Source organism: Sceloporus occidentalis, unplaced genomic scaffold (assembly GCF_023333645.1).
Source record: "Sceloporus occidentalis isolate IW3139 unplaced genomic scaffold, rSceOcc1.0.p SCAF_475, whole genome shotgun sequence".
In the NCBI taxonomy this organism is placed as follows: domain Eukaryota; kingdom Metazoa; phylum Chordata; class Lepidosauria; order Squamata; family Phrynosomatidae; genus Sceloporus; species Sceloporus occidentalis.
This window is the reverse complement of record NW_028317455.1, coordinates 1-22,987: the sequence shown is the minus strand read 5'-3', so window position 1 is coordinate 22,987 and position 22,987 is coordinate 1. Positions and strand designations below refer to the sequence as shown.

At 48.7% G+C, this 22,987-nt stretch overlaps 1 protein-coding gene and 1 pseudogene across 1 annotated transcript; one reads left to right on the top strand and one right to left on the bottom strand.

Moving 5' to 3' along the window:
- Positions 1-1,765, bottom strand: LOC149271655 (transcription factor Sox-18-like). Its single transcript, XM_089507221.1, has 2 exons — positions 1,459-1,765; positions 1-788 (listed from the first exon to the last, which is right to left on the bottom strand). The coding sequence occupies exons 1-2, from the start codon at positions 1,763-1,765 to the stop codon at positions 1-3; spliced, it is 1,095 nt and encodes a 364-aa protein (XP_089363347.1).
- Positions 1,766-8,086: 6,321 nt separating this feature from the next.
- Positions 8,087-13,065, top strand: LOC149271654 (transcription elongation factor A protein 2-like; annotated as a pseudogene).
- Positions 13,066-22,987: the final 9,922 nt, after the last annotated feature.

Sequence of the window (22,987 nt, the reverse complement as noted above, 5' to 3'; positions counted from 1 at the left end):
CTAACCGGTGATGCAGGGGCTATAGTACATGGCGGTGCTGGCATCAGAAAGAGCTGATATGAGGCTGCTCTCCTCGCATGGTATAGTCCTAGCGGAGCTCAGCTTGGACATTGGCAAGTGGTACCCAGATCCGGCCATCTGAGTCCTGCTCATGTTCAGATACTGGTCAAATTCGTTGCGGTCGACGTCGCCCCACAGCTCGGCTGGACTCAGATGATCCATGGGGTCCAGCGGAGGCGCCTCGGGAGGTGGGGAGAGCTGGCCGAGCGGAGCGCAGGCCTGAGCCCCGGCCGGAGGGCTGTAGTAGAAAGCAGAGGACGGGGGAGTCCTGAGGAGGTTGCCCATGTGGGCAGCTGTTGGGGAGTATGGTAACGGCATCTCCCTCAGTGCCTTTTCCTGCGCGAAGTCCAGGCCGTGCTGGTAAGCTCTGAAGGGCACGTGGTCCGTGTCTTCACGCATGTGAGTGGGGAAAAACGCTGCCTCGTTCTGCTCCAGAACATCCAGAGGGGACATCTCTGGGGTGGGTAAACCATAACTCTCCAGCTCGCCGGAGCCTATTGGATGGAGTTCCCGGAAATGGGTGATGGCGGCGGGCTGAGGGCCACCTCTAAACCCATCGCTCCTCAGGAGAGACGCCGGCTCCACTCTCTTCACTTTCTTGCCCTGCTTCTTCCTGCGTGGGCGATACTTGTAATTTGGGTGATCCTGAAGGTGCTGAACCCTCAACCTCTCGGCCTCTTCCACAAAGGGACGCTTGTCGACGGCACTCAGGTTCTTCCAAGACTGGCCTGCGGAAAGAAGAGATACAGAGAGGAGTCATAACCTGTCTGTGGGGGCAGATTAATCACATCCACCAAACACCAAAGCTTATGAAGACCCTTTTTCCCCCCTGTGGGGCTAAAACCTGCCCGTGAGGTCCGGACCCTCAAAAAGCACTTTCTGAACCCAACGGTGGAAACACAACGTCCGCATTTCCCATATGATGCCGGCGGCCATTCTTACTGCTGGGGCTGGTGTGTGACCCCCATTCCCCCGTGCCCCAATAAAAGACCAGATATATTTTTAAAAAAATCCAATTTCTGAACATCCTTCAGACTTTGGAAGGGGATGGGAGTTTTAACGCACACTCAGCAGGAGCCCGGTGCTCACACTCAGCAGTGAAAATGTATTAAAAAAGGCACAATAGACATTCCGTTGATGCTCAAAACCCACAAGCTGAATCCTGTTTTACGCACATCTGAGCTTTATTCAATTCTTTCACTGTATTTGTTCCACTGGAGGTCTATTCCAGGTATCTACTACCCTTTCTTTGCACGTTTCACCATCTACTTCATGCGCACCCATCTGCTGAATGACCCAGCACGGTATAGGTCTATGCACCCTGTGTCAGTCGATGCCCCTCTCTCCCTCTCTACACATCACACCAGTGCCCCCCACCCCTGTGGCTCGGGATCTCACCAAGCATTTTGCTGAGCACTGCATTGTGGAGGTCCGGGTTCTGCAGAGCCAGTCTCTTCCTTTCGTCCTTGGCCCAGACCATGAACGCGTTCATGGGGCGTCTGATGCGGGGGTCTCCTGGCTTGTCCTCGCAGGGGCCGTAGCCATAACCGGTCTGCGGGCTGGGGACGGGACTTTCTGGAGCTGGAGGAGAGCTGGGAGTCAGGCCAGGATCAGGGGCAGCAGCCGCAGGAGGGACCCATGAACCACCTCCCCCGCGAGCCAGAGTCGTGTCCTCTCTGCAGTAAGTGGACTCAGATCTATGCATTCCAGCTGGGCAGCTCCTGTGGGCAGAAGTGGGCACACAGAACGCGTCGGCGGCTGGCAGGCGGATTCTTCTCTGTGGACGCTGCAGCTGAGGGACCTCCCTGTCTCCTGCCACCGTCTCCCAGTATCCCGGCGTGTCCTTCCTGTCAATCAGCAGCCAAATGTTTGGAGAGCTGGAGGCAGCAGGGACCAAATATAGAAACTTGTCACCAATCAGAGTCAGGAGGGGTGGAGACGCCAGGAGGGGCAGAACGATGCTGCGGGGGGCTTTATCTTTGGTATATGCGGTTTGGGGAGGGTTAACTCTTTAGTGATGCCCATAGAGGTATTGGCTGGCCAGCGTCGCATAAACCCTTCCCTTGTCCAGTGTCTGTCTCTGTATCCATCTATCTGCTCGTCTCTCTCTGTCTATCTGCCCGTCCCGTCTCTCTCTGTCTGCCTGTCTCTCTGTCTATCTGCCCGTCTCTCTGTCTGCCTGTCTCTCTGTCTATCTGCCTGCTCTCTGTCTATCTGCCCTTCTCTCTGCCACCCTCTCTGTATATCTTTTTATTTAATTTTTTTGTGTCTTGCCTCGGAGCTTGCAATCAGTTTTGGGGAGACCCAGGAAATACCCTCGCTCAGTGGGTAATTGCCCTCTCAGCTCATTGGATGGATCCGGTGGTTGTGTGAGATCTACATCAATTTATATTAAAAAAACTTCCATAAAACTCTATAAAAAATGACAGATTATAATCTACGGCCCAAAAACAGTCGCATTTTACTAAAGATTTTCTGCTCAGATTTAGGGGATATTTCAGATTTTTTGCTTAGCTTTTCTTGTCTCTGTGCGCCGCTCGTTAGCTCTCGGCCAGCAGAGGGAGCTGGAGATAATGGGATCGCCCGGCTGCTGCAGCGGATGGACACCGGGGCACTTTTCATACAGGTACCCGAGCCACTGGCTAACATGTTAACCCTTAACACACCTCAGCCACGTATCAGTTTCGCCCCTTTAATTCTAGAACCTGACTCTCCATATAAATACCTAAAGATGGCAGAAAAGAAACGATTGCACCATCTAGCCGACCCCCTTTACTAATAGAAACATAGAATTTGACGGCAGATAAGAACCATTTGGCCCCATCTACTCTGCTTGGTCTGGTCCCATAATGAGGATACTTTATACCTATCCCATGCATGTTTAAATCCCCTCACTGTATTGCCCTCTACCACTTCTGCTGGGAGGCTCTTCCACCTATCTACCACCCTCTCAGTAAAGTAAAACTCCCTTCCATTCCATTCCATCTCAGTCTCTGACTCTCTAGTGTTAGATTCTGGTCTCTTGTTGTAACTTTTCTCCTCTTCTGGAATAAATTCCCTCCCGTCTCTCTCTCTCTCCCATCTCCTCTCTCTTCTCTCCCCCCCTCTCTCTCTCTTCCATCTCCTCTCTCTTCCCTCCCCGTCTCTCTCCCATCTCCTCTCTCTTCTCTCCCCCAAGCCGGGCATATTGAGATCTCTCAGTCTTTCTGGATCATTTTTATCCTGTAAACCGTTCCTTAGTTTAGTCGCCTCCTCTGAACTCTCTCCAATATGTCAATATCCTTCTGGGGATGGGGTCTCCAACACTGTATCCACTACTCTGACCAGGTCTGACCACAGATCTAAAAAAATGGCAGAACACCCTTCTGCCACTAATGCCCCTCACTGTACACACTGCTTGCGTTTTCCACCCCTTTATTGCATTGTTTGCTTCCCTTTAAGTCCACAGAAATATTTACCTCCGAGCCCCTTTCTTCTGTCGTCGCTGACGGGGGCCCCTAACGCTACATTCTGTGTGGGGATTCTTACATTATTTATCAACATTAAACTGCAGCCGCCGCGCTCTCCCCCATAGTAACATTAAACTGCAGCCGCCCCGCTCTCCCCCATAGTAACATTAAACTGCAGCCGCCGCGCTCTCCCCCATTCTAACATTAAACTGCAGCCGCCTCGCTCTCCCCCATAGTAACATTAAACTGCAGCCGCCGCGCTCTCCCCCATTCTAACATTAAACTGCAGCCGCCTCGCTCTCCCCCATAGTAACATTAAACTGCAGCCGCCGCGCTCTCCCCCATAGTAACATTAAACTGCAGCCGCCTCGCTCTCCCCCATAGTAACATTAAACTGCAGCCGCCGCGCTCTCCCCCATAGTAACATTAAACTGCAGCCGCCTCGCTCTCCCCCATAGTAACATTAAACTGCAGCCGCCGCGCTCTCCCCCATTCTTGTAACATTAAACTGCAGCCACCGCGCTCTCCCCCATTCTTGTAACATTAAACTGCAGCCGCCGCGCTCTCCCCCATTCTTGTAACATTAAACTGCAGCCGCCTCGCTCTCCTCCATTCTTCTAACATTAAACTGCAGCCGCCACGCTTTCCCCATTCCTCTAACATTAAACTGCAGCCGCCTCGCTCTCCCTCATTCTAACATTAAACTGCAGCCTCCGCGCTCTCCCCCATTCTTGTAACATTAAACTGCAGCCGCTGCACTCTCCCCGATTCCTCTAACATTAAACTGCAGCTGCCACTCTCTTCCCCATTCCTCTAACATTAAACTGCAGCCCCATTCTTCTATTTACTTTACTCGCTCTGCCTTTCACTTGCTGGAGACCTTTTACATTTTCTGCAAAACAAGCTTCTCTAATAATAAAATGCCCTACTGGATCCAGATACCTACTGCCCCCCTGGGGTATTATTTTAGTTACCCAGATAATTATTTTGTAAGGAGAGCGTTATGCACATCCCAAGCTTTTGCAGAGTCTGTCTGTACTGTGTCCACTGGAAGGCAAATCCAGGTATCTACTACACTTTCTCATATTACCAGTTTGTCTCCTGCGTGTGCCGGATGCCCCCATTCAGTCCTGTGTGACCCCCTGAGTGTTCAGAACAGCACATGGGGTGATGAGCTCTGGATGTTGGGAGTGAGTCACACGGAGGGGACACGGAGTCTGCCGGGGGATTAGGATTTGCCGCGCGGGTCTGGAAACAATTTTGGGGAAAACACAGAACCAAAATTAGAAATGATTTGCAGTTTCTAGAAACACGGAAACGTAACACGCAACACGGAACAGCTAATGCAGGGTACATGTATTTGTGGGGGTACATGTGTCTGTGGGGGGGTTACATGTGTCTATGGGGGGGGGGTGCTCCGTTTCCCTCCATAGTTTGTATTGTGAACGGTCACAATGGTGAGAGCCGAGTCCGGAAGGATACACGTTAACCCTTCACACCCCATAAACATACCCGCCATATTCTGCAGGAGATTTAGTATTAACCCTTCGTCAGATAGAGGGCTCAGTAATGGGCAGACAGCAGGCAGAGGTGGTATGGAATGTGTAAGTGATGCCCTCGCTGTGATGTCATGCGGAGACCGGCTTATGTCACCCAAGTGAAAGGGACATTTTTTAACGGCTTTCCAGTAACTGCCGCCCCTTGTGCTCTTGGCGGGAATGTCGGGACGTGTGCCGGGCAGGGCGGGGGAGACAGTTACCCCCCCAACCTCTGGCGTCTCCAGCCCCGGCCCCTGGGGTGCTGTTGGGTCCCCGCTGGCTGCCAGGGAGACTCCTGCAGCGTCGCTGCGTGTGATGGAGACGCGGCAGGAAGTTCAGGAGCCGCGTGTGAGATCTGCGGAGATCCCAACTTCCCACAGACAGCAACAGCGAGAGGGGGGATACGGCGTCCGGAGAGAGAGACGGCGGCAGAGGGGGAGAGACAGGGCTTTATCCGCTAAACAGCGAGCGGCGGGGGGAGCAGTTCATCTCACTGGTATACAGGACCGGTCACTGATTTATCTATACATTATACAGGGGGCCGGCTCGCTGATTTATCTATACATTATACAGGGGGTCGGCTCACTGGTTTATCTATAAATTATACAGGGGCCGGCTCACTGGTTTATCTATAGATTATACAGGTGCCGGTCACTGATTTATCTATACATTATACAGGGGCCGGCTCACTGATTTATCTATACATTATACAGGGGGTCGGTTCGCTCATTTATGTATACATTATACAGGGGCTGGCTCACTGATTTATCGATACATTATACAGGGGCCGGTCACTGATTTACCTATACATTATACAGGGGCCGGCTCACTGATTTATCGAAACATTATACAGGGGCCGGTCACTGATTTGCCTATACATTATACAGGGGCCGGCTCAGCTCCCCGGGGTCCTTCATAATGTGCAGATGGAAATGTTTCAGCTCAGCTATAGCTCACAGTTTAGTGAATTAACCGCAGGGAGGGCTGTAGGCGGAAAGGAGGAGGTGGCCGGAGGCATGAAGAGCGCAGACAGAGCCGAGCTGGAGCTCTCTGGCATTCGAAAGGTTAATTTCTTGGTAACCGTGACCCCGGTGCCTATTTTGGAAAGTTTTGGTTCCTTCATGGAAATGAAAGATATAGGCTATTTCCTGCCCCCCCCCGGGGCAAATAATAACCTCTTTTCTCCAGGAACTAGAGAGTAGGCGAGAACGTGGGGCAACTGGCTTCGCACGCGGTGTGTGAGAGAGGGGGGCATTTCCCCCCCTGACACTGACGGGGTCTCGGTGGGACACGGTCTGGGAGCCGCCTGACTCCACTGGAGGTGCGGTTTCCTCGTTAGGGACCCCACCCAAAGCCCGGCGGCCCCTCAACACACAATTTACCCTTCACTGCAAACGCAACAAAAAGCAATCCAACTTTCTGTGTGTTTTTACCCAAAATTGTTTTATGTGTTTAAATATATGCTTAGGGGGAAGGAGCAGATTCTCTGGTTGGAGGGGCAGAATCTTAGGGTAAAGATTCGCAGTTTTAACTAATCTACAATACTTTTACAGATTTTCATCTCAGGAAGTTTATTTTCCAAATGCCCCAGCAAGCCGTTCTCTGGGGCAATTCATTGGGGACCCTCACACCTCAACTCACACAATGTGAGCCTGCAAACTGGATAGCGGTTTTCTGGGGGGGCAGATTTAGGAAAACTGCAGTGAATATCGAGCCCCGACGTGCGGCGAGCAGCAAACGCCATCCACCTGCGAGCTTCAGAATCATAAGAGCTTCCAGGCAGCGAAGGTTTAAACCGTTCAGGAACTTTCGCAGGGTTAAAATGTGTTTTTGGTGAGAAGAGCAAATTGGAGGGTGGAAAGAGCGGGACTCGGTGTGATGGGGATGGGGGTCACGTATCGTTTCAGTGCTGGGAATTGTCAGTGCTACGCAGCTGCCCCCTGATGGGCACTCTGGGGTATTACACCTTTCCAGTAACAGCCCCTGACTGCCCCTGTGCCGTTTATTCCTCCCCAGGACAACATTAATATCCTGAAGATCATAGAAAAGGGGTTATCTCTTTGTTGCCCGTTTTCCCCGGCAGCTCCATCGGCATCTTCTAACCCCCCTTTCTTCCCACAGCTGCATGACCCAGGGGCTGGTCTGTGGGGTAACAGGAAAGGGCAGTAACTCCCCTCCTGTAACCCTCCATGGAGCCGCGGCTCGGTGTTATGGGACTTGTGATCCTCAGGGAGCAGAGCATCAGCTCAGAGCCACCGGCAACGCGGATCCCACTTCTACCACCAACCAGCAGGGACAGGGGCAGAAAGGGGCACTGAACTGCCGCGGGGCTCCGACACAGCGTTAACCCTTTGCAGCTGCAGCGCCGGGGTTTAAAACGGTCTTTAGTGACATAAAGCCCCATCCCAAAAAATGCTCTGCAAGCCTGCTGGGGTATGAAAGCCCTGACGTAAGGGAGCAATGCTCTGCAAACTCCCCACATGTATGGGAGGAATGCTCTGCCTCCTCAGTTGAATGGGAATGAAGCCCTGCAGCCACCCTGCCCAATGGGAGTGACGCTCTGCAGGCCTTTCTCATGCAAGGGAGCAATAGTATGCATTCCTCATAATATCTGGGTGCAATGCACTGCAGACCCATAATATCAGGGTGCAATGCTCTTTGCAAAACCTTTCTCTCTAGTAGTGTAGTAACGATTTGTACCGATACGTTAGAGCATCACTGGCAGGTACCGCCGCGGTGCATGCAGAGAAGTGTAGTTCAGCTCCAAATGTGTGTCGCGTTCTTCGCAGTCTCTGGGACCAAAGGGACTCCATGTCCCATCGTGCAGCGCGCAGCAGAGTGCCGCGGGGGCCGCCGGGAATTGTAGTTATTTTTGGGTCCAGCTGGATAAGAAGGCGACAGGAAGCGGTGTCTTTGGACTACAAGTCCCAGAGAGCGGCGGCAGTTCGGACCCCCCGCACTGTTTGAACTGAGATCCAGGCAAGAAGGAACGGTTGACAACCCGGCTGGAGCAGCCTCATCGGGGAGCGCAGCAGCAGCATGTCGGTCAAGGGCGAAGACGTTGTGCGGATCGCCAGAAAACTGGAGAAGATGGTGGCCAAGAAAAGCACGGCGAGTCCTGCCCCCCCCCCAAAACCGGGCGCAGAGCTGGACCCCCAAACCGGGCACATAGCCGAACCCCCAGAGCCTGTGCTTCCTCCCCAGTAACACCAGTCTGCAGCCCCCCAGAGCCTGTCCCCCCAGTAACACCAGTCTTCAGCCCCCCAGTAACACCAGTCTGCAGCCCCCCAGAGCCTGCCCCCCCCCCGTAACACCAGTCTCCAGCCCCCAGTTATACCAGTGACCTTGCTGTCATGTATACTGGAGAGTAATGATTAGCACCCAAAATAAATAATCCTGAGTTGGATGCCCCTCATTTTGCCCTCTTACCCCTGCAGTTGTTTTGGATGCCACCAAAGCAATGGGGTTTACATATAAAGACCAACTCCTGTGACAGCTGGTAAAAGTGGTGCAATCACCATGGAAACCAACCAGAACTGCACCCCTCTTTGTGCCACGGTCAGTGCCCGTTACATGCTTGTTTTGCCCCTGTGGCAGCTTCGTGGTGATTGGTGCATTTGAATCGGGGTTTGTCTCCTCCTGCAGGATGGGGCTCTGGATCTGCTGAAGGAGCTGAAGGGGATGTCGGTGACATTGGATCTGCTGCAGGTACGAGGCGTACTAGCCGGGGGTCTCGCTGCCCCGGGGGGGGGTGTCTCGCTACTCCGGGGTGTCTCCCAGTGACCCCGTCTCTTTGCTTTTCAGTCCACTCGCATCGGGATGTCTGTGAACGCGCTGCGGAAACAGAGCAACAACGAGGAGATCATCACGCTGTCCAAAACGCTTATCAAATCCTGGAAGAAGCTGCTCGGTGAGGGGCGCGGGGTGTTACAGGGCGTGGGGTGTTGGGCGTCTGGAGAGGGGTATTAGGGTGTTGGGCTCAGGGTGTAGGGTTGTGGGGTGTTGGCGCGGGGTATTGGGGCTTGGGGTGCGGGGCATCTGGCGCGGGGTGTGCATGGAGGTCTAGTGTAGCTTCTTGTGCTGAATTCAGGGTCTGGGCTCCGTGGAGAGTTGGGGATTAGAGCCGAGCCCATCTTGTATTTTTGGGTGTGGCTATGTAAATCTAAGCCTAACCTGTTCCTGGATTAGTGGGTGTGGTTACATAATCATGAGCCCATCCTGTGCATGGATTAACGGGTATGGTTACAAAGACATGAGCCTATCCCGTGCATGGATTAGTGGGTGTGGTTACATAGAGCTAAACCTATGCTGTGCATGGATTAGTGGGTGTGGTTATATAGACCTGAGCCTATCCCGTGCATGTAGGAATGGGTGGGGTTACTCTGAGCAGAGTCTGTCTCATACAGACATGATTGGTTGGGCTAGTTTCTCCTGTGGTTGGGGTAACGAAAGGCCAGTGGTGGTAATTGTGGCATTAATGGCGTCTCTCCCAGACTCCTCTGAGCAGCAGAACAAAAGCACTCCGGCCTCCACGTCCTCCAAAGAGTCCAGGTGAGCCGGGCCTCCAACTGCTTTACTGGGAAGGGATGGGCTTCACTGGAAATGGGTGGGGCTTTTGATACTAATGCGGGAAGTGGGCGTGACTCCTGCTAGTGTTTCATTCTGGATTCTTTACCCAAATTCCTTTCAGTTCCACCAAGAAGAGTGAACCCCGTAAGATTCCGCCCCCCCCCCAAAATGACCCGCTTCCCACCTCTTCCGGTCACCACGGATTCCGTGCGTACCAAGTGCCGCGAGATGCTGACCGCCGCGCTGCAGACTGACGGTGCGTAAAGACCCCGTCATCTGACCACCAGCTGGGTCACCTCTTGGTCTGTGTATATATAATACATATATATATATATAGAGAGAGAGACCCTACCCCAGGAGCTTACGCTCTAACGCTGGGACCGAAGGCTGAGAGATCTTGCACCTAAACCATAAGTGATCAGGTTGTAGAACGGACTGATGACATCACAGAGTTGGAGAAGCTTCATAATTCTGAGTTGTCTGGGCTGTGGGGGTTGGGGTAAAAGCTGGAAAGGCTGCTTTGCCGGGGGGTAAAAGGGGCAGATGTTCTAACTTCTATTTTCTCTTTCCTTGCGTTTTATTCAGGAGATCACGTGGCCCTCGGAGCCGACTGCGAGCTGTTAGCGGCACAAATAGAGGAAGATATCCTTTCCATACAGTGGGGGGCATGGGGGGTAAGGGGCAGAGAGCGGGGTTCTTGGGGTTCCCAGTTGTTGGGGGGGTAAGGGGCAGAGAGCGGGGTTGTTTGGGTTTGCGGTTGTTGGGGGGGTAAGGGACAGACAGCGGGGTTGTTTGGGTTCCCGGTTGTTGGGGGGGGTAAGGGGCAGAGAGCGGGGTTGTTTGGGTTCCCGGTTGTTGGGGGGGTAAGGGGCAGAGAGCGGGGATGTTTGGGTTCCCGGATGTTGGGGGGGTAAGGGGCAGAGAGCGGGGATGTTTGGGTTCCCGGTTGTTGGGGGGTTAAGGGGCAGAGAGCGGGGTTGTTTGGGTTCCCGGTTGTTGGGGGGGGTAAGGGGCAGAGAGCGGGGTTGTTTGGGTTTGCGGTTGTTGGGGGGGTAAGGGACAGACAGCGGGGTTGTTTGGGTTCCCGGTTGTTGGGGGGGGTAAGGGGCAGAGAGCGGGGTTGTTTGGGTTCCCGGTTGTTGGGGGGGTAAGGGGCAGAGAGCGGGGATGTTTGGGTTCCCGGTTGTTGGGGGGGTAAGGGGCAGAGAGCGGGGTTGTTTGGGTTTGCGGTTGTTGGGGGGGTAAGGGACAGACAGCGGGGTTGTTTGGGTTCCCGGTTGTTGGGGGGGGTAAGGGGCAGAGTGGGGTTGTTTGGGTTCCCGGTTGTTGGGGGGGTAAGGGGCAGAGAGCGGGGATGTTTGGGTTCCCGGATGTTGGGGGGGTAAGGGGCAGAGAGCGGGGATGTTTGGGTTCCCGGTTGTTGGGGGGGTAAGGGGCAGAGAGCAGGGTTGTTTGGGTTCCTGGTTGTTGGGGGGGTAAGGGGCAGAGAGCGGGGTTGTTCGGGTTGTTGGGGGGAGGGTAAGGGGCAGACAGTGGGGTTGTTCGGGTTCCTGGGGTTGTTGGGGGAGGGTAAGGGGCAGACAGCGGGGTTGCTTGGGTTCCTGGTTGTGGGGGGGGGGTAAGGGGCAGACAGCGGGGTTGTTTGGGTTCCCGGTTGTTGGAGGAGTCGGGTAAGAGGCAGAGAGCGGGGTTGTTTGGGTTCCTGGTTGTTGGGGGGTAAGGGGCAGAGAGCGGGGTTGTTCGGGTTGGGGGGAGGGTAAGGGGCAGACAGTGGGGTTGTTCGGGTTCCTGGGGTTGTTGGGGGAGGGTAAGGGGCAGACAGCGAGGTTGCTTGGGTTCCTGGTTGTTGGGGGGGGTAAGGGGCAGAGAGCGGGGTTGTTTGGGTTGTTGGGGGGAGGGTAAGGGGCAGACAGTGGGGTTGTTCGGGTTCCTGGGGTTGTTGGGGGAGGGTAAGGGGCAGACAGCGGGGTTGCTTGGGTTCCTGGTTGTTGGGGGGGGGGGTAAGGGGCAGAGAGCGGGGTTGTTCGGGTTGTTGGGGGGAGGGTAAGGGGCAGACAGTGGGGTTGTTTGGGTTCCTGGGGTTGTTGGGGGAGGGTAAGGGGCACACAGCGGGGTTGCTTGGGTTCCTGGTTGTTGGGGGGGTAAAGGGCAGAGAGCAGGGTTGTTCGGGTTGTTGGGAGGAGGGTAAGGGGCAGACAGTGGGGTTGTTTGGGTTCCTGGTTGTTGGGGGGGTAAGGGGCAGAGAGCGGGGTTGTTTGGGTTGTTGGGGGGAGGGTAAGGGGCAGACAGTGGAGTTGTTCGGGTTGTTGGGGAGGGTAAGGGGCAGACAGCGGGGTTGTTTGGGTTCCTGGTTGTTGGGGGGGTAAGGAGCAGAGAGCGGGGTTGTTGGGGGGAGGGTAAGGGGCAGACAGTGGGGTTGTTCGGGTTCCTGGAGTTGTTGGGGGGGGAGGGTAAGGGGCAGACAGCGGGGTTGCTTGGGTTCCTGGTTGTTGGAGGGGTGGGGTAAGGGGCAGACAGCGGGGGTTGTTTTGGGTTCCCGGTTGTTGGAGGAGTGGGGTAAGGGGCAGAGAGCGGGGTTGTTGGGGGGAGGGTAAGGGGCAGAGAGTGAGGTTGTTTGGGTTCCCCGGTTGTTGGGGGGTAAGGGGCAGACAGCAGGGTTGTTTGGGTTCCCGTTTGCAAGGGGAGGTGGGACGTGTCCGCTCGGCAGCGTTGTCTCCTTAGCCCTCCCACTCGTGTTCAGCGACGTGCAAAGCGCGGACTTAAAATACAAGAACCGAATCCGCAGCAGAATCTCAAACCTGAAGGACTCGAAGAACCCGGAGCTGAGGAAGAACGTCCTGTGCGGGGCAATTACCCCGGAGCAGATTGCTAACATGAGCTGCGAGGTGAGTGCGCATGGTGGGGGCATTAACAGGCTTCAGGGTTGGAGGTTGATTGGGACCCAGACAAACGCATTGTGTGGGGGGGTGTTGGTTCAATCTGCTCTTGCGGGTGGGATGCTTGGGGGGGGGGGGGCTTATTATAGGAGCAGCTGTGAGTCCGGGCTCGGATATGTTAACCTGCAGCAAATGCCCCTTCCTGCCCCAGGAAATGGCAAGTAAGGAGTTGAAGGAGATGAGGAAGGCCATGACGAAGGCTGCCATCCAGGAGCATCAGATGGGCAAGACGGGGGGCACCCAAACGGACCTGTTCACCTGTGGCAAGTGCAAGAAGAAGAACTGCACCTACACCCAGGTGAATATACCCCGATGCCCACCGGGGCACATTATCTGTGGGGGGATTTACCCAAGTCACCACGTTACTATACCCCTGCATTATACCCGTGCCCACCGCCTGTCCCCCCCCGCAGGTGCAGACCCGCAGTGCAGACGAGCCGATGACCACATACGTGGTGTGCAATGAATGCGGAAACCGCTGGAAGGTGAGATGGAGGCTCGTTGAGGGTCCGGGTGGGGGGTGGGGTTGTTGTTTTGCGGCTCTGGACGCCTTCGCTCCGTTTCATATACTTTTTCTTCCCCAGTTTTGCTGAGGCTCCTCCGGTCCCGCAGGGAGGACTCTCAACCCAGAGACGCGGCTCCGCGCCATCAATACATCCGGCCAGATGTCAGACTCCTTATTTATTTTTTGCTATATATTTATAGAGAAATTTTTTTTTTTTTTTTGCTCATTTCCCCCTCGTTGAGCCCTCGGCCAGGAGCGGCAGAGTCCATGTAACGTGGGCCATGTTCACTAAGCAGTGTTATGCTTGTTAATTTAAGCAGTTTCTGTAGGGGAGGCCGATATCTGTATCATCAGATTACAAAAAGAAAGTCATGTTTATTGGGGGGGGGGGAATAAACAGCTTTTTGGTATAAACAGTGCTTGTTTTGATGTAATAATTGGGGGCTGCTGGTCCTTCCGTGCTTAAAATCATCAAAAATGGTATTTCTTAGATTTGGGGATCCAGACAAAAAAACTAAAAGGCTTAGGGTTTGCTGCTGCCCGGTGGGGGCAGATAGGTTTGTGAAAATCTGCATCAAATATACAGTTAAGAAGAATATGTGTCCGATTTCAATGTGCCTGCAGCTCCCCCAGAGACTTATTTCTCCCCATGCAGGGTTCGGATGCACCCTGAAATCTGTAACAATTACACAAACCTATATGTATGTATCTGTATATAAAGTGTGTGTGCGTGCATATGTGTGTGTATATATAAAATCCAAAATATACAATTGCACACCAACCTTAATTGCTCTGCCCGATGCCTGGTAATTGTGATGCATATAAATTCCAAGTAGTTGCCGGCACTCATGGGACTTGGTTGTAAATAATTTCACAAAACTCTGTATTACAAGTCAACGTTTCAGTCTTTTTATTTCTAGACTTTCATCAGGACATAACAGAGGAATAATGTGTATAGCATGTATACTGTGTGTAATTAAGGAAATGAGAAGCAGGACTTACCGCACCTGTAGTGCTCAAGCTCACCGGACGTGGCGTGTACCGCAACAACGTGCGCATGCGCTTGACGTCATTGATGCGCCCGATACTCAGACGTATAGTCGGAGTGCCGGGTAGTCATGGCAACGTTTACTAGAATTAACTAGATAGTCAGTGTTATGTAAATATGTGCCGATAGGGAGATCTATGTGAGATGCCCCCCTATAATTAGTGCATAGTGATATGATGTCTTATCAAAAGTCAAGGCTCATATATATGTTAATTACTGTGAATTTTAATCTCGGGGCAAAACATAAAAATAATTGATAGTATTAAGTGGCAGTATATTATTTAGTGACATAATTTAGCAGAATAATTTATATTCCACATAAAGGTAAGTAAGTATAAACGATGAGGTATCAAATCATCGTGATAACATAATAAAGTAGCACTGTAAACTAATAACTTAATATATGATGCAGTGAAAAAAACGTGAAAACATCAACAAACATAAATTTATACCTGATTAGATCTACTAGCTTATGCCTATAGAAATTCACGTTTTAATTATAATAAACCAAATATCCACCACCAATTAAAATTATGCACTCTCTGTCATAATGTATAATTGCAGAAATTATATCCAACTATCATATACTATTTGTGGATCGAAAGTAGGGGCAATAATCCTGCATGGGACCCTCATATTTACCGTAAACTTAAACCAACATTATATCTTTTCATTCTGGGAATCAGTCCTATTTCTCAAGATCTTCGGATAATTGTTTAAATCATACATATGACAGTATCGTAGCACAACACTGCGTGTATTCAACACTTACATATCTATAAAACTGAGGAAATTGTAATTTTTTCATGTAGCCCTGCTGGAGCCATGGCTTTCAAATGTGCAATCCAGAATGTCGCTCGCTATAACAGTTTTAACTCTTATCACCCCCTCCTCGAGACTCGTGGTTTTACACGTGATATTATATGGGTGTGTATGTATGTGTGTGTGTATGTATATATATATATATATGTGTGTATGTATATATATATATATGTATATATATATATATATATATATATATATGGGTGTGCATATATATATGGGTGTGCATATATATATATATATGGGTGTGCATATATATATATATATGGGTGTGCATATATATATATATATGGGTGTGCATATATATATATATATGGGTGTGCATATATATATATATATATATATATATATATATATATATATAGGTGCGTGTGTAAATATGTATATATATATGGGTGTGCATATATAGATATATATATATAGGTGTGTGTGTGTGTAAATATATATATATATATATATGGGGGTGTGTGTATATATATATATATATATATATATATGGGTGTGTGTATTTATATATATATATATGGGTGTATATATATACACATATATATATATATAGGTGTGTATGGGTGTATATATATATATATATATATGGGTGTGTGTGTATATATATATATATATATATATATGGGTGTGTGTATATATATACATATATATATATATATATATATGGGTGTAGATATATACATATATATATATATATATAAATAGGTGTGTACGGGTGTATATATATATATGGGTGTATATATATATATATATATATATATATATGGGTGTGTGTATATATATATATATATATATATATATGGGTGTGTGTGTGTGTATGTATATATATATATATATATATATATATATACAACCTCTATCATGTTGATTAGTATTGCTTCGGACCTGATGAAGGGAAGATAACTCTCGAAAGCTTGTCTTTTGAATATTATGTTAGTCCAATAAAAAAGGTATCACCACATACTTTGCAATACTCTATTTTTTGACATTATATATATATATATATATATATATATATATGGGTGTGTATATATATATATGGGTGTATATATATATATACATATATATATGTGGGTGTATATGGGTTTATATATATCTATATATGGGTGTATATATATATCTATATGTGGGTGTATATATTTATATATATATATATATGGGGTGTGTATATATATATATATGGGTGTATATATATATATATGGGTGTGTGTATATATTTATATATATATATATATGGGTGTGTATATATATTTATATATATATATATATGGGTGTATATATAAATATGGGTGTATATACCGTATATATGGGTGTGTGTATATATATATATATATATATATATATATATATATATGTGTGGGTATAGCTATATATATGGGTATATATATATATATATGGGTGTATATATACATGGGTGTGTATATATATATATATGGGTATATATATATATATGGGTGTATATATATATATATATATATATACACCCATATAGATATATACACACACATATATATACACACATATACACCCATATATATATATATATATATACACACACACCCATATATATATATACACCCATATATATATATATATACACCCATATATATATATATATATATATATATATACACCCATATATATATATACACCCATATATATATATATACACCCATATATATATATATACACCCATATATATATATATACACACCCATATATATATATATATATACCCATATATATATACCCATATATATATATATATACCCATATATATATATACACCCATATATATATATATATACACCCATATATATATATATATACACACCCATATATATATATATACACCCATATATATATATATACACCCATATATATATATATACACCCATATATATATATATATACACCCATATATATATATATATATACACCCATATATATATATATGTATACCCATATATATATATATACCCATATATATATATATATACCCATATATATATATATATACCCATATATATATATATATACCCATATATATATATATACCCATATATATATATATACCCATATATATATATATATATATACCCATATATATATATATACCCATATATATATATATACCCATATATATATATATATATATATACCCATATATATATATATACCCATATATATATATATACCCATATATATATATATATATATATATATATATATATATATATACCCATATATATATATATATTAGACTTGGGCACCAGGGGGCTCTTCGTGTTCGTCTTCGTGCTCGTCTTCGGGGAAAAAAAAAAATCTTCGTATTCCGCGAATATTCGCCCGTTCCTGTCTTCTCTTCGGGCGAATATTCGCGGACATTCTTCGTGCTCGTTTAATCTTCGTTTTCCTCCTGGTTGCCTAGCAGGGGTTAATACGGGGTTAATAACACATCACAGCAGCAGCAGCTGCCGTGAAGGTACGTGTGTGCAGCTCTATTGGTCGTTTCGGCAGGGGGCTGGTCTGGCATCAACGAGTGAATTGCAGAACTGCAGAATGCACTTCATTCGTTGATGGCAGGCGAGCCCCCTGCCGAAACGACCAATAGAGTTGCACACACATACCGAGGTGTACTGTCCATAGATGTTTAATAAAAGAATAGGGAATATTTTACATTTTTAAATTGATTTTGGACCACTTTACATGCCTAACATTTGCTACCTATTTACAATGGCATACTTTGCAACAACCCAACTTACTTATTGGACAGGACTGGAAAATAGCAGGACTGTCCACCAAAATCTTGGGTGTGTTGGCAGGTATGCTGATGGAAAAATGTTGGACAAGAACTAAAAAATAGCTTAGGGTTAATGTACGGTTATGTTTAAGATTAGTAGCAGTGCACTGGTTTGGTTAAAGATGGATTATGTCTAAATAATAATAATTTAATTTTAATGTTTTTTTAAAAAAAAAAAATAGGGGTTTATTTAAATGTATTTTAAAGTTAGATTTATTATTTAGTACTTGATTATATTTATTAAATGTTTATAGTAGCGTTACCTACCGAGCTATAACTACCTATGTGTATTTGCATTTTGCATACCTAGTTTAGCTAAATTAGATGGGACAGGACTGGAAAAAAGCAGGACTGTCCCTGAAAAAGTTGGGTCTGTTGGCAGGTATGTGGATGGAAAAATGTTATAGGGTGAAGTGTGAGTTATAGTGTTAATGTAATGCTATTAGTGAGTGAAGGCCAGGGCAAATAACAAGGAAAAGGTCCTTGTGTTTTGTGCATTGTAAGTGTGTGTGTATGTGTGTTATGTGTGATGTCACTGTGTGTTATATGTGTTATATGTGTTACTGTGTGTGTTATGTTTGGTTGGTTGTGTATCAGAAGGAAAATAATGAAATGGAAAAGGAAATGGGAAAGGCAAATGAGTGGGCAATTGGCGACCCGCTCACCTGTTTCACCCCAGGGCAAAGCACCCAAACACTGTCAGTCTTAGACGTTTGGCAGCAGACTTCCAGAGCTCAGACACAAGGCCCTAGCGTAAGCTGGCCACTCCGGCGGAGGTAGCAGGCGTTGCCACACCGCAAACAGAGGCAGCCAGGGGGGAGAACCTGCCCTTACCATTAGGGACATTTTGGGCATGACTCTAGCCAGGAAGCGAACTGGCAGAGAAGAGATGCTGGCACCACCACCAGCAGCAGCATTGAAAAGGCGAATGAGTGGGCAATTGGCGACCCACTCACCTGTTTCACCCCAGGGCAAAGCACCCAAACACTGTCAGTCTTAGACGTTTGGCAGCAGACTTCCAGAGCTCAGACACAAGGCCCTAGCGTAAGCTGGCCACTCCGGCGGAGGTAGCAGGCGTTGCCACACCGCAGACAGAGGCAGCCAGGGGGGAGAAACTGCCCTTACAATTAGGGACATTTTGGGCATGACTCTAGCCAGGAAGCGAACTGGCAGAGAAGAGATGCTGGCACCACCACCACCACCACCAGCAGCATTGAAAAATTGGAAAGGCGAATGAGAGGGCAATTGGCGACCCGCTCACCTGTTTCACCCCAGGGCAAAGCACCCAAACACTGTCAGTCTTAGACGTTTGGCAGCAGACTTCCAGAGCTCAGACACAAGGCCCTAGCGTAAGCTGGCCACTCCGGCGGAGGTAGCAGGCGTTGCCACACCGCAGACAGAGGCAGCCAGGGGGGAGAAACTGCCCTTACCATTAGGGACATTTGATTCATGACACTAGCCAGGAAGCGAACTGGCATCGAAGAGACACTGGCACCACCACCAGCAGCAGCAGCAGCAGCAGAATTGGGAAAGGCGAATGAGTGGGCAATTGGCGACCCACTCACCTGTTTCACCCCAGAGCAAAGCATCCAAACACTGTCAGTCCTTGGCGTTTGGGAGCGGACTTCCAGAGCTCAGACACAAGGCCCTAGCGTAAGCTGGCTACATTGGCGGAGGTAGCAGGCGTTGCCACACCGCAGCAAGTGCAACCAGGGGGGAGAAACTGCCCTTACCATAAGGGACATTTGAGGCATGACACTAGCCAGGAAGCGAACTGGCAGAGAAGAGACACTGGCACCACCACCAGCAGCAGCAGCAGCAGCATTGGAAAAGGCGAATGAGTGGGCAATTGACGACCCGCTCACCTGTTTCACCCCAGGGCAAAGCATCCAAAGACTGTCAGTCCTAGGCGTTTGGGAGCGGACTTACAGAGCTCAGACACTAGGCCCTAGCGTAAATTGGCTACACCAGCGGAGGTAGCAGGCATTGCCACACCGCAGCAAGTGCAACCAGGGGGAGAAACTACCTTAAACATTAGAGAGAAAAAATTTAACTTTCCAAGCTAAGAGCTGGGTAACCCAATTTGGGCAGATTGAATTTAAGAAAGGCAATCTGCTCCATCAGATGAGGTGCCATGCGTGAGCGCTGTGGACTCAGTATGTTTCCAGTCATAGAAAACACGCGCTCACTTTGAACAGTGGTTGGCGGACATGATAGAAGCTGCTGCGCAACCCATGAGAGTGCAGGCCACACACTCTTCTTTTCATCCCAGTAGCTAAGAGGATCAACATTAGGAGCAGAAGGAACTTCACAGAGGTAAAGTTTGACCATTTCAGCAGCACTACTCTCCTTTCTGCTGCTAGCTCTGTCAGATGGTCCAACTATACTGCCAAGTGCCTCTTCCCAAAACGCAGCTGCTCCACTCAGCTGTGTTGTGCTGCTTGTGGCACTGCTGCTGATGCTGCTGCTAGGGGTAGCAGACCACATCATCTCTTCCTCCTCCTGCACCTCACCCTCCTCGGACAGCATTCCCATTTTACGCTGCCAGTCACGCACCTTGTTGACCAATTGCTCCCGGTAGCTACTGAGAACATTGAATTTCAAAGCTAGCTTTCCCTTAATTCTTGGATCACAAAGGCACGCTAGCATCATTTCGGGACTCTCTTCCATTCGCTTGCGAAGGTGTACTTTTAGCAGATCCTTCAGCTTCCTGACTATGGCTGCTACGTCAGGATGTAGAGTGCCACCTTGAACAGCCTCACGGTTTCCAAGGAACACATCCATCTTGCTGCCTAGATGGGAGAACACTGGGATTACCTGGGCCAGACTGGCAGTGTTTGAGCTTAAATTTTCTGTGGCATCCCTGAATGGTTTAAGGACTGCCACTAGCTGGGCGATCACTGTCCAATCCTCCCTATTCAATGGAGAGGTAATCCCAATATTGTGCTCTGAGGCAAGATTATGGATTGCCCTCTGCTGCTCCAAAATCCTCTCTAGCATGTCTAACGTGGAGTTCCACCGTGTACTGACATCCTGACGTAGGCAGTGTACGGGAAGACCTGACCTCTCTTGCTCTTCCCTCAAAAGTTGGCTAGCCTTAACACTATGGTGAAAGTGCCCAGCGATCTTTCTGCAGCGGGACAGAACTACTGCTGCCACATTAGTTCCTTCTGACATTGCTGCCTTCACTACAAGATGGATGATGTGGGCTGCACAGCGCACACCAACAATATGACCATCTCGCAGCGCTTTCACCATATTGGCACCTCCGTCAGTTACCACAAAACCAACTTCAACATTGGTGCCCGCCTCTGCTCCCACCCAAAGGCTAAACATTTTCCTAATCGCATGCAGAATATTTTGGGAAGTGTGCTTTTCATCCATCACTTCTGCATGGAGAAGGAATGATCGGTAGCCTGCTGCAGCAGCTTCCTTAGACACACCGGGCTGCCACCAGTGTGCTGTCAAAGAAAGAAAGGCATGCTGGGCGCTAGGTGCACTCCACAAATCTGTAGTGAAATGAACACACTGACCAGCAGCCTTGGAAAGCTCCTCTTTCACTGCTGCAACACAGGACCGATACAGCGAGGGGACAATGTTCCTGCTGAAAGTGGAACGTGACGGAACTGTGTATTGTGGAGCCACAGCCGCCATCAATTGTTTGAAAGGCTCCCCTTCAATCATGGAGAAGGATGCCCCTCCAACAGCAATGAACTGACCAATAAGTCGCGTTACTTTATTGGCCTGCTGTTTGGGCATCGTTCTCTTGGAGTGGAATGCCCCAAATTCTTCCAGGGTGTGCTGGGCATGCAGTGCTCCAACCTGCCTTGGTCTCTGGCTGCCAGCACTAGTTGCTGCTGCTGCTGCTGCTGCTATTGGCTCAGAAGAAGAAGCTGTTGGGGTTTTTCCACGGCCACCAGCTATGCTGCCTGCACTAAGTTTTACCTCTGCATCTTTCCCCAATAGCACAGCGTTGTGTTGAGTGCTGAGGTGATGCTTCATGCTAGCACTGGTAAAATGGCCAGACACTTTCCCTCTGCTTATTAGCTTCCCACAATGTTTGCACTTTCCATAGCGCCCTTCTTCAACATTTTCAAAGTGCTCCCAAATTGGGGCGCGCATAGCCTTGGAGTGTGCCTTGGGTGCTGCTCTTACTGCTCGGGGTGGATGAACAGAGGCAGAACTAGTGGTGGTGGGACTGGTGGTAACAGTACTGGCCATAGTGGGACTGCTAATTGCTTTAGATTTGCTAGGTTTTGCTGCTGCTGCTGGTGGTGGTGATGGTGATGATCGTAGCGGAGAAGGTGGAGGCTCAGGGGAAAATTGTGCACTAGTCATTTGGACACTGCTCCCTGAGGAATCTGATTCCTGACCACTCATCTCCTCTACTTCCTCTGGCTCATAGTCTAGCTCTTCATTAGCCAGATCGAATGGAATTCCTGCTAGGCTGGAGCTAAGACTGATATCGTCGTGAGACTCGTGACTAGTAGTAGTGCGAGCAGGAAGAATAGACTCTGCACTTGGCCTCTCAGTCTCAGGCTCCTCTGCTACCTCGCTAGGTGGAGTTCCACTATGTGTAGCCCTCTCTCTAACTGTCTTTACAAAAATTTTGTAAGGACTTGGTGGCTTGCTAGAGGTACTAGGAGGACATGGCGTGGCGGTACCAGTGGGAACAGTAGGCGCAGCACTAGTGGTGGTAGAGGCGGGGGGTGGTGGTGGTGGTGGTTTTCCCTACAAAGGAATGAGATCGCTTTGGTTTGGGACCCCTCTGAGTCTTGCTGCTAATTTGGCTCTGCTTGGTACCTTGCATGCTGCTGGTGGATGGGGAAGATGCTGCTTGGGGCAAAAGGCACTTCTTTTTAGTCACTGGGCTGGTACTACTTGTGCTACCCTTTAACTTTGAACGTGCTTCTGGTGCTTTAGGCTTTCCGTAAAAAACCATAGAGCTTGTGGGCCTAGCCGCACTACTACTGCCTGCTTTTGGTGCCTTTCCTTTACTTGATGATCCTTCAAGCAATGCTTCCCCAAATGATAAGCGAGAGCTTGGCCTACTTGGCCGACTAGACTGACGCAAAGGCTGCATCTTAGAGCTGGTGGTGGTGCTGGTGGTGGTGCTGGTGGTGGTGGTGGTGGTGGTAGATGGAGCTTGTCCCTCCTTAGTCCCAAAAGGAGGATCCATTTCAAATTTTGTGTTGTGTGTGTAGTGTAGTGTAGTGTAGTGTAGTGTTTAAAAAACTATAAAAAAAAATAA

What these genes read in the sequence shown, in the direction of transcription:
- LOC149271655 (XM_089507221.1), bottom strand. Translation starts at nt 1,765, where the DNA reads ATGCATAGATCTGAGTCCACTTACTGCAGAGAGGACACGACTCTGGCT. An exon ending in AGTGCTCAGCAAAATGCTTG is followed by an intron (nt 789 to 1,458) that starts GTGAGATCCCGA and finishes TTCTTTCCGCAG; the next exon opens with GCCAGTCTTGGAAGAACCTG.